At 29.8% G+C, this 11,765-nt stretch overlaps 1 protein-coding gene across 3 annotated transcripts in view; it reads right to left on the bottom strand.

The window, feature by feature from the left end:
• The window catches only part of LOC111685295 (putative epidermal cell surface receptor), a 61,596-nt gene continuing 49,831 nt past the window's right edge, over positions 1-11,765 (bottom strand). Inside the window, exons 4-10 of one of the 3 annotated variants that reach the window (XM_046949280.1) lie at positions 8,587-8,830; positions 7,543-8,172; positions 7,162-7,425; positions 4,483-5,463; positions 1,924-2,949; positions 306-530; positions 1-208 (exon numbers count right to left, since the gene is read on the bottom strand). In XM_046949280.1, coding sequence (XP_046805236.1) covers positions 201-208; positions 306-530; positions 1,924-2,949; positions 4,483-5,463; positions 7,162-7,425; positions 7,543-8,172; positions 8,587-8,830 — 3,378 coding nt within the window. In that variant the 3' untranslated portion in view covers positions 1-200. The remainder of the gene's footprint in view (positions 209-305; positions 531-1,923; positions 2,950-4,482; positions 5,464-7,161; positions 7,426-7,542; positions 8,173-8,586; positions 8,831-11,765) is intronic. The other 2 variants (XM_046949281.1, XM_023447550.2) reach the window with 2 other exon arrangements.

The following is an 11,765-nucleotide window of genomic DNA, read 5'->3' as shown; positions in this document are numbered from 1 at the left end:
TTAAGGAATTTATATATTTATATATACGTTATGTTTGTTTTTGTTTTTTTTTTTTAAATATTTACACAAAAAAATAATCTGTTTTGAAACCTAATTACTAATACACAACTAGGATTTGTTATCGTTTTTTGTTTTTTTCTTGTTTAATCATTTGAGTAGAAAAATAAGTTCACTTGGTTATTTATACACAATTAAAACCGCTACAGATCTATAAGCGGAAAAATAATAATAATTATAATTAAATACCATTTTGAGAAATAACATTCTTATTAGAATTTACTGTATATCAATTTTTGAAAACTTACTCATGGTTTCTTGTTGTATATCAACTTTGTATGAGGGATTATCATAGGCAGCATCATTTTTACGTGGTGGTGTTATAGAAGCTGTTTGATGAACACGCCTTCTTGTCAATATAAGTAATAGGACTAAGGTCGACATAATGGCTAAAGCAGCTACCACAGATACGACTACTAGGGGACCATAATAATCTCCAACAGGTTGATCTACGCCAGCGGTTAAAAGTTTTCCTATTTAGATAATAAAATTTTATTAAATTAAAAATTAATTTTATGAAATTGTAGTAATATTTTCTGACGTCATAGAAGTTTGAAAAATGTATAAATTTTTCTTTGGAAAAACTTGTCTTAATAAAGTTTTTGTTTCTCTAAAAAAAGAACAAGTTTTCTATAGAAAACAAGAGCAAAGTTCTCTGTAGACAAATTTGTCTGAACATTAGCAAGTTTTCCATAAAAATTTTGTCTAAATGGGAGAAAATTTCTATAGAGAAATTTCGTATCGAAATGTTTGTCTTAAGAGCTAGTTTTCTGTCTCGACAAGATGAATAGAAAAAGTGTAAGTGTTCTATAGAAAAACTTGTCTCGACAAGAGCAAGTTTTCTATTGAAAAACTTGTCTTGACAAAAGCAAGTTTTCTATAGAAAAACATATCAAGAACAGAGCAAGTTTTCTACAGAAAAACTTTTTTCAACAAAAGAAAGTTTTCTATATAAGAACAAGTTTTCTATAGAAAATCTTGTCTTGACAAGAGCAAGTTTTCTGTTGAAAATCTTGTCTTGACAAGAGCAAGTTTTCTATAGAAAAAACTTGTCTTGACAAGAGCAAGTTTTCTATAGAAAAAACTTGTCTTGACAAGAGCAAGTTTTCTATAGAAAAAACTTGTCTTGACAAGAGCAAGTTTTCTATAGAAAAAACTTGTCTTGACAAGAGCAAGTTTTCTATAGAAAAAACTTGTCTTGATAAGAGCAAGTTTTCTATGGAAAAAACTTGTCTTGACAAGAGCAAGTTTTCTATAGAAAAATTTGTCTTGACAAGAGCAAGTTTTCTATAGAAAAATTTGTCTTGACAAGAGCAAGTTTTCTAAAGAAAAATTTGTCTTGACAAGAGCAAGTTTTCTAGAGAAAAATTTGTCTTGACAAGAGCAAGTTTTCTAGAGAAAAACATGTCGCGAAAAGAGTAAGTTTTCTATTGAAAAACTTGTCTTGATAAGGGCATGTTTTCTATAGAAAAACTCGTCTCTACGAAAGAGAATTTTGACTTATTAACACTTAATCTGTGTCGTAAAACAGACGTTCTCTTGAAATGAAAATTTTTCCTCTTTAAGACATAATTTTCTATAGAAATTTTTCACCCAAGGGCAAATTTTCTAAATAAAAGTTTTTCTCTCTTAGAACAACAACGTTCATATAAAAACTTGTCTCTCTTAAAACAAATATTTCATAGAAAAATTCTCTCTCTCATTAAAAGTTATCGCATTTTTTAATAAAACAAAAACTCTTTATATTCCTTTAATTTACCAATATTTCCAAAAAAGTCATGCATCCTTTCGTAAGCATTTAAAACTTGTAGAAATATTACAAAATTAGTTTATAATTTATAAATTTCTTTATCTCGAATAACTTACCAGTTTTACCAGGTACAGCATTACCGCCAGGTTTAGTAATAAAGTTAACAACATTACTCTTCTTAATCTTGCCATTAGTCATATACATCTCCAACCACAAACGATATTTGGTACCAGGTTTCAAGTCCATTATCAAAGTACCAGTTGTACTATCTCTCTTTGCCACCTTGAAGACACTGGAATCTTCCTTACCCGAATCACTTTGATAAATAGCTCTATAGATATTAACATATTTATCCTCGGGATATGGTACACCATTCCAAGATACTTCAACACTTTGGGCCTTAATCTTAGTAACATTGACCATAACATCAAAGGCATAAACATCAACTTTGGGTCCTGTGCGCACTTTAATCATATGACCAGCTCTTAACTCAGCACCATGACCAGGGAAGGGTATATAGTATAAACCGATTTCATAGCCAGTATCAGGTTGTAAGTTTTCAATAGTGTAGGAGGTTAGAGAACGATGTACCAAAGGTGTGGATGAATAAATCATACCCGTCAATTCCTTATATCTCAATTGTATACCATCAACATAATCCATTTGTTCATCAGACAATTTCTTCCAAGTCAAATGCAACCAGGTAGAGTTAGTTTCACTAACATTCAATTCAGGATCTTCAACATTCTTGAAAACATCTTGGAAGTCTGGTCTATAATCGGATATTGGTGGTGGTGGAGTAATAGTTCTTTCGGCAGGTGTCTTAACAGTATAAATAGAGCTGGTAGGTTGGGAATTCAAATCTCTTAAGATTAAAGTAATTTTAATCTTATACAATGAATTTGGCTCCAAACCAGGCAAATCGAATTCCATTTGTGAAGTAGCTATCAGATCTTCTGGTGGAGCAAATATTTGTTGATCCCATTTAGAAGTATCATTACCAGGTCCATTGCTATAACGTAATTCAACACGACCATGTAAGTTGACATAAACCTGAGGCACAGTAAATACAATGCGTACAGTACGAGGATCAATAGCTTCCAATGTATGCACCTCAATATCGGGTTGTAAATTATTGAAAGCTTTATGGTGAAATAAAAAGAAATTAAGAAAAAAATGAATTATGATTTCTTACAAACACATGCTATTTAAAAGGATCTGTTCAAGGATCAAATAATAGGTTTTAGTTTGTAATATATATAGTATACTATAATGTTCTCTAGTCTATGAAAGAGATTTTTCTTTTCAAGATGTAGAAATGAAGTTTAGAGCAGTGTATATACAATTGATTAATAATGTGTTTATGTTTTGCAATGAGATAATGGTACCCACAACCATAGAACTATATAGATGGAATGATAGATTTTTCAAACAAATGTTTTAAATCATGAAATAATGAAAAATGTTTAACATATGTTGCAATATTTTCAATATTATTTTAGGAAAAGATATGAAGAATTTCAAGAGTAACTTTTCTATAGATAAAGTTATCAAATCCAGAGTATCTGTTCTAAAGCATATACTGTAAGATTCTAAGCAATATGCTGTATAAAAAGTTGTCACATTCTGAGCATCATTTCTATAGAAAATGTTGTCAGATACTGAACAACATATTTATAGAAGAAGTTGTTAGATTCTGAACACGTTTTCATCATATAATGTTGTCAGATAATAACCAACTTTTCAATAGGAAATATTGTCAAGTACTGAACAATCTTTTAATAGATCATTCTGTCAGACTCTGACCAACTTTTTTTTAGATAATGTTTTCAGATTCTCACCAACTTTTCTATAGAAAATGTTGTCAGATACTGAATAAACATGTTAAATTAAAGTTGTAAGATTCTGATCCTATTGAAAATGTGATCGTATACTGAACCACTTTTTTATAAAAGAAGTTGACAGATTCTGACCAACTTTTCTAGAGAAAATTTTTAAAGATTCTGACCAGCTTTTTAACAGAAAATGTTGTCAGATTTTGCCTGACTTTTCTATAGATATTGTTGTCAGATTCTGACCAACTTTTCTACAAAAATTTTTGTCAGGTTCTGACCAAAATTTCTACAAAGAATGTTGTCAAAATTTGCCTAACTTTTCTACAGATATTGTTGTCAGATTCTGAACAACTTTTCTACAGAAATTTTTGTCAGATTCTGACCAACTTTTTTTACAAAAAATGTTGTTAGATTTTGCTTAACTTTTCTATAGGTATTTTTGTCAGATTTTGCCTAACTTTTTTACAGAAAGTTTTGTCAGATTTTGAATAACTTTTCTCCAGAAAATGTTGTCAGATTCTGAATAACTTTTCTCCACAAAATGTCAGATTTTGGTTAACTTTTCTAAGCAATTTTTCAATAAAAAAAATATTCAGTTTCTCAGCAATTTTTCTCCAGAAAATGTTGTCAGATTCTGAACAAATTGTTGACGGAGAGAAATTTTAACATTATATTGACTTTTGTATATAAAAAATAATCAGTTTCCGAACACATTTTCTACACAAAGTGATGATTTTTTTTACAAAATATCATTTACATTTTCCTAAAATAATTTTGAAAATTCAAACGCAACATTTGTTATTTGTAGACTTATGAGAAATGAGGGTTTAAAGAATCAACCTGTTTTTTTGGGTTTTGATGCACTTGTTGCTGCATGTTCTGTCGATGGCGGAGCTAAACCTTTAGATGAGGTGGTCGAGGCATATTGATTTGTTGTTAAATGTGTAGCCACTGGACCAACGCCGGGTATAACAGGATAGCCACCATATTGCACAGCTTGACCATCAACTATAGCAATGCCATGTGGAGGAGGAGGTGGTGGTAAACCGCTATGAACGACTGGAACATATTGACCCTGATGGGGTGATACCCCAACTGCTGGTATTCCGGGTTGATGGCTACCAGCACCACTTATATTACCATGTCCATGCTGAGGTATCGCCACATAAGGACCCTGATTGTTGGTATGTTGATTTTGATTGGCAGCATTTTGTTGTAAATGTTGTAAGATATGTTCGATGCGAACATGATGTGGCAAATTGGTTTGTGATGGTTTACCTCCGGGACCTGCCGCTCCTATAATATTGAATAAATCTGATTGACTAGTTGGTGCTGGAGGTTTGCCTTGGGGTATACCATTAGGATTTATATCGTACTGTTCATAAGGATTAAAAGGATCATTGTGATAGAAAGGTCCATAGGGTCCCTGATTACCCGGATGTTGTGGTGCTAGATTTTGATTATAATTAACACTGTCATAGGGTGATAAACCAGCGCCTAAGTGCACAGGTACAAAGCCTGGTCCTATACCAGGATGATGTATAGGCAAATCTTCTTCTTGTGGCTCATGTACATCATATTTAACATCATTTTGTTGGGGTTTAATCAATGGTTTCTTAACATGTTTGTCATGTTTATCGGGCTTTTCATGTTTTTCTGTTTTATCTGGTTTGTAATCAAAACTATATGGAGCTTGACCACCTTTAGGCAATTTGCCATCCATGGTTGGATAAAAAGCATTTTCAGTCTTTTTATCCATTTGTTTATTAGTTACAACATTAAGAACTTCTTTTTTATCTGTAGGCTCCGTTGTTGAAACTGCTTTGTTTATTTTACGATTTATATTTTAATATTTACAAATGCATATTTTCAAAAAGATTTTTATTTAATGAAGCATTTTTTTGATATTTTAGTTTTTTTTTATATAAAGTGGGTGAGTGCGCAATTAAAATGATTTTTTTTTTATAAAAAATAAAAGAGTTTTTAATTATAAAACAAATATTAATAAATATGTATATAAAGTAAAGTAAAAAGAAAATATAGTAATTTTATGAAATTCATTTGGCTTTAGATAAATGTTTAATTTTTTTTATTTAGTTGATTTTATGTCAGATGTCAGATGATTTTTAAATCAAAATGCATTCAATGATCGAATAGAAAACGTAAGGAAAAACAAACACATTCAATAGAAGTGAAAAATTTTTAACAAAATATTAAGACATTTGTGTAATATGGGTCTCATGCAAAAGGTGGAACAAACCAGTTAGTAATCTGTAGATTTTTTGTTTTTCAACGGGTTCCAAAGAACCTCAGATATTACCTTAGTAGTCTGAACTAATTGGACATTTTGTCAGATTTTTAGTTAATTTATTTAAGCAAATTTTAATAAAAAATTTATATTTTTGAAACTGTTAGTTTCTGTCAGATTCTAAACGATATTTCTATAAATAAAGTTGTCAAATTCTGTAAAATGTTTCTTTAAAAAAACATATATTTTCTGGGCAAGAAAAATTGTCAATAGTTGTCAGTTTCTGACCAACTTTTCTGACATTTTCAGAGCAACTTTTCTGACAGTTACTGAGCAACTTTTCTTACAGTTTCTAATCAACTTTTCTATATAAACAATTTCCTAGATTTCGAGCAACTTTTCTTGCTAGATTCAGAGAAACTTTTCTTTACAAAAAGTCAGATTCTAACCAACTTTTAGATAAAAAAGTTGTCGGACTCTGGCCAAATTTTCTATAAAAAAATTGTCAGACTCTGACCAACTGTTCTATAAAAAATTTTTTCGGACACTAAAAAACTTTTCTATAGTATAAATTGTCGGAGTCAGAGACTTTTTATAGAAAAATTTCTTTATAAAAATTTGTTTGTTTCAAATAGAAAAAATTGTCAATTTCAGAGGAACTTTTCTATAGAAAAAAGTTGTCGGTATTTGAGCATTTTAAAGAAAAATATTTCTTCAGAAAAAGTAATATTTTTTCAGAAAACGTTGTTAGATTAAGAACAACTTTTCAATAGAAAAATTGTACAGTTTCTATAGGGAAATTTTGTAATTTCTAATCAACTTTCGACATTTCTATAGAATATAGAAATGACAGTTTCTAAGCCAATTTTCTGTAAAATCGAAAAAGTTAAAATAAAGTCAAATAACATACTTTAAAAGATATCAGTTAAGTCAAGTTATGGAATTTAAGCCTCAGGGGTATCATGACCCAAGGGTATCAATACTGAATTTATATCGCTTTCTTTCCACAGTATTATTTAATTCAAAATCTTCCTTTTTCCAAATATATATGTATTTATATAGCAAAACAAATTAATATTTAATATTCTACAAAAAAAAAAAAAACCACAAGCAAACTAAGCCGGTTGTTTAACCTCCTTGGACCCATATTAGTGATATTAACTTATTTGCATGTTTCACATTCAAAAAGAAACAAAGACAAAAAAAGCTTTTCACACAAGAACATGCAACGTAAAATACAACGTTAAGTAAAACCAATGCATCATATTTACCATTATGGCCCTGATGTTCAGCCGATATTTCTTCTTCCTCCTCGCCATCCTTCTCTTTGCTTTCATTGTCTTGGCCATTGTAGGGTCTGCCGGTCTCGAAAGCAGTACAAGACCAATGTTTGCAACATTCATCATCGGGTATGGGTACTAAACGGGCCTGTGAAATGTGACAGCCTAAGTCGGCTGGTGGTAGAGCCAAAACGGGAGGACAAGCGGGACGGCATTCTACTTTGCCATTTTCACAATAACAATGTTGTTCACAACCTAATAAATGCACAATGAGGCAGAACAATGTGTATGAGGAATGAAAAGGTGAGAGAGAGAGTTAATAGTTTGAGCGGGAGTTCTAATGAAAAGGGTTAAGGAATTATGATACCTTACCTGTTAGATTAGTGGGTATTTGAGACCAATTTTCAAATTCTTGTCCCCTATAGTTACAAGTACCATTGTCCATGCAACGCATACTATCGGGACAACAGTTGGGAGCTTCTGGTTTAAAATTAGCCGGCTCTGGTGCCCATTTCAAACAGTGAGGATTCAAGACATCCAAACCGAAAGTAGAGGGACACTGCAGTTTAGCACAATGAACACCCTCTTGGGTACAAATACACAATTGTTCACAACCATCATGAAATTGTTTGCCATCGGTATACATTTGACCCTTATATTCACAAACAGCATCCGAAACAGCGCCATCAACATCACGACCCTCTTGAAAACCATAACCTTCATCTCCTATAGAATTATGAGCAGTTGGGGGCGAAGGTGTTTGTTCATGATCATCTAAAGTAACATCACATAATTCCAACTGACAACACACATCTTTGGGATCCTTAACAAATACACACTTGTCGAGACGTGTGTGATTACGTTCAGGACATCTGGGTTTACAATTCATTATGCCTCCTTCATCACAATGACAAATCTGTTCACAGCCAATTTCCAAACGTTCACGGAATTTATAAATACCACCATTATAATGACAATCAAGACGTGTTTTATGTGTTGAAGCTTTATTTTTTCAATTTTTTGTTTGATATTTTTATAATTTGGATGGTAGTAGGTAAAATATTGTTTTGAGGCAGTTTTTGTGTTGTGTGTGTGTTTTTTGTTTGAATGAATATGAAATGAAATTAAAAACGAGATTAACATTTGATACAACCAAAAACATAATAATAAAAAGCAATGATTATAAGCTAAATATGATATAGAAATTGTATGTATGACAAATATCCCCACTAAACAAAAATGAACTAATATACATATATGACTTAAAACAAAATTTATAAGGAAGTATTAGCAAATTGTTTGCTTTTGTTTACTTTGTTACTCTAAATATTAACTAACAATACTTTACCTTTTTGTTGGTGTAAAAAAAAACCAGCAAACAAACAAACAAACATATTAATTTCCCTTTACACTTACCATTCATTGATTCAGCTGTTGATTGCGTAGGCAAAAATGATTCCTCGGCTGTAATACATTCCATCATGCTACAGCACTCATCATCTTCTACGGCAATTTCACGACAATTTGTCTGTTCATTTTCCAAAGACATTTGCATGGAGCCACGTTTAAATGTTTTACCCATACAACGGGGTGAACAAATCCATTCGCCACGATTACAAGTACAACGTTCATCACAGCCACGTTCCATATTTTCACCATTCTAAAATGAAGCCATAAGAAAAAAGAAAAACAAAATCAATTAAATTTTTTTTTGCTTATTTTCGTGGTTTTCTTTTAGAAATTTAATATAATTTGCAAAAAAAAAAAAAAAAAATAAAAGAAAAACATCTTTTATTCTTTATAACATGCCTTTGGAGTCATGATTTTTTTTTAAGTAAATTACTCTAAAATAATTGTATAGCTTAGTTTTTAGAGCATAAATTTTATTACAATTCTATTCTTTAACTTAAACTAAACTTTCTTTACCAGCCATAAAATGGCAAAAAAAAGAAATAATACTTACTAAATTAACTAAATTTGTTTAACACCAAATTAAGTGTCTTAATTTGAGATCATTTGAAACTCATTAGTCTCTTTTTTGTTTCTTCACATTTGCAAAACTATAATTATTTGCAAAAAAAGGTTAATTACTATTAGTAGGTTTCACTAGTTTTACTAGTGTGTATTATTTAGTAATAAATATTTAATAAATCATTTAATATGACTCAATAAACAAGGTATCTTGCAGTAATAAAAATGTGTAATATTTTTTGCAATTTAATATGTAATATTTACTTTTTAATATGAAAGGAAAGTCTGAATGTAATTTTCATAACAAATAAACTGTAATGAAAAAGAAATAATCCAAAACAAATCTCAGAAAAGTTCTTACAAAAGAACTTTGTAAAATTTTGTATAACTCTTTTTACAGGAAAAATAACAGATTCCAAAAAAAAGATCACAATTACTGAGCCACTTTTCTTTACAAAAAACTTCATTTTTGAAGAAATCTTTGTTAGATTCCGAGGAACTTATCTAACTAAAAGTTGTCAGATTCTGTGGAACTTTCCATAAAAAAAGTTGTCAGAATCTGTGCAACTTTTCCTATAAAAGTCATTTCATTTTGAGCAACTTTTCCATAGAAAAAGTTGTCAGATTCTTATCTTACAAAACGTTGTCGGAGACTTATCTTACCAAAAGTTATCAGATTCAGAGCAACTGTTCCATAGAAAACTTTTTTAATAAAAGTGCTACGATTTTCAACAACTTTTCTCTAGAAAAAGTTGTCACATTCTTATCTTACAAAAAGTTTTCATATTCTTATCTGACAAAAAAAATTTCAGAATCTTAAATTACAAAAAGTTGTAAGATTTTATGCTGCTTTTCTATAGTAAATGTTGTTAGAAATTGGGCATTTTCAGCAACTTTTCTATAGAAAAAGCCTACAGACTCCCAGCAGCTTTCCTTTTAAAAAACTTGGCACATTCTGAGAAAATTTGGTACAGGAAAACACATCAGATTATGAGAAACTTATCTGACGAAATTTTTGTTATATTTGGAAGAATGTTTCTATGGAATAAGTTGTCTTATTCTGAGCAAATTTGGCACAGAAAAAGTCATCAGATTTTGAGTATCTTTTCTCAGCTAAGTTTCTATTGAAAAACTTGTCACATTATGAGGAAATTTGATACAGAAAAAGACATTAGATTTCCATAAAAAATGTTGTCAGATTCTGTGCAACTTTTCTTATAAAAATTGTCAGATTTTGAGCAACTTTTCCATAGAAAATAATGTCAAATTGTTATTGCAATTTTGGTACAGGAAAAGACATCAGATTCTGAGCAACTTTTCTGAAGAAAACTCTGTTAGATTCAGTGGAACTTATCTTACAAAAAGTTGTCAGTTTTCAAAGCAACATTTTTATAAAAAAGATGTCAGACTTTTTCAGACTTTGAGCAACATTTCTATAGAAACAGTTGAAGGACCTTTTAGCAACTACTCTATGGAAAACGTTGTAAGATTTTCCATAGAAAATATTGTTAGATTCTTCTCTTACATAAAGTTTTCAGAATTTAAACAAATTTTCAGAATTGAAACAAATTTTCCACAGAAAAAGTTGTGAAATTTTGAGAAACTTTTTCATAAAAAAGTTTTCAGATTCTAAGCAATTTTCCTATAGAAATAGTTGTTAGATTCTGTGCAATTTCTATATAAAAGAATTATAAGCATCTGTAAAACTTTTGTCAAATTATTATTTTATTTTATAACAGAATTTAAAAAAAAAAAAAATTGTTCCACAGATAAAATTTATCTGAACTTAAGACACTTCTCTATATACAAACGTGTGTGATTCTAAGTCATTATGAACAATTTTTCTTTAGAAACATTTAATACTTTAAACAATTCTTAATATTTTTTAACAATTTTTCTATAGAAAAATTTTGTCAAATTCTAAGCAACATTTTATAGAACAATGTTCAAATATTGAGCAGATTCTTAGATACTTTTCTGCAAAAATAGGTTGTCATACTCTGATTTATTTTTCTTTAGAAAATTATCAACTTTTCTACACAAAAAGTGACAGATTTGAAACAACTTTTATATAGAAAAAAAAGCATTATTTCCAAGCAATTTTCTAAAGGGAAAACTTTTCTGATTCTGAGTAAACTTTCTAAAGAAAAAGAAATAATTCTATTTGATATGTTTTCAGGAAGGTTTCTTTATAAAATTAGCAAAATCGATCTATTAACATAATGAAAACAACAACAACGTTCAGAATGTGTAGGTTTATGTATAGGTTGAGTTTGATTGTTTAAAACAAAGAGTAAACCACCGAAAACAACAAAAACCTTTAGAATTTGTTGTTTTGAATTTATTCTTTTGTCACAGAGATGGAAAAGCATTTGTGAACGAAATGCTATTCTTTTTGAAAAATTTAAGAATGAATAAATTTATTCTTATGTCACAGAGATGGGAAAGCATTTGTGAACGAAATGCTATTTTTTGAAAAATTTAAGAAAGAATTAAAAATTTCTTAAATTTTACAATATTAGTGAATGTTATATAAAGTTCGTCACAACCGAATGTAGAACTCTTACTTGTTTATACCAGAAACTGTTGACTTTCAAAAATTTTAAAACGAAAATTATATGAAA

Source organism: Lucilia cuprina, chromosome 4 (assembly GCF_022045245.1).
Source record: "Lucilia cuprina isolate Lc7/37 chromosome 4, ASM2204524v1, whole genome shotgun sequence".
In the NCBI taxonomy this organism is placed as follows: domain Eukaryota; kingdom Metazoa; phylum Arthropoda; class Insecta; order Diptera; family Calliphoridae; genus Lucilia; species Lucilia cuprina.
The sequence above is the reverse complement of the archived record's forward strand: the minus strand, read 5'-3'. Positions and strand labels throughout refer to the sequence as shown.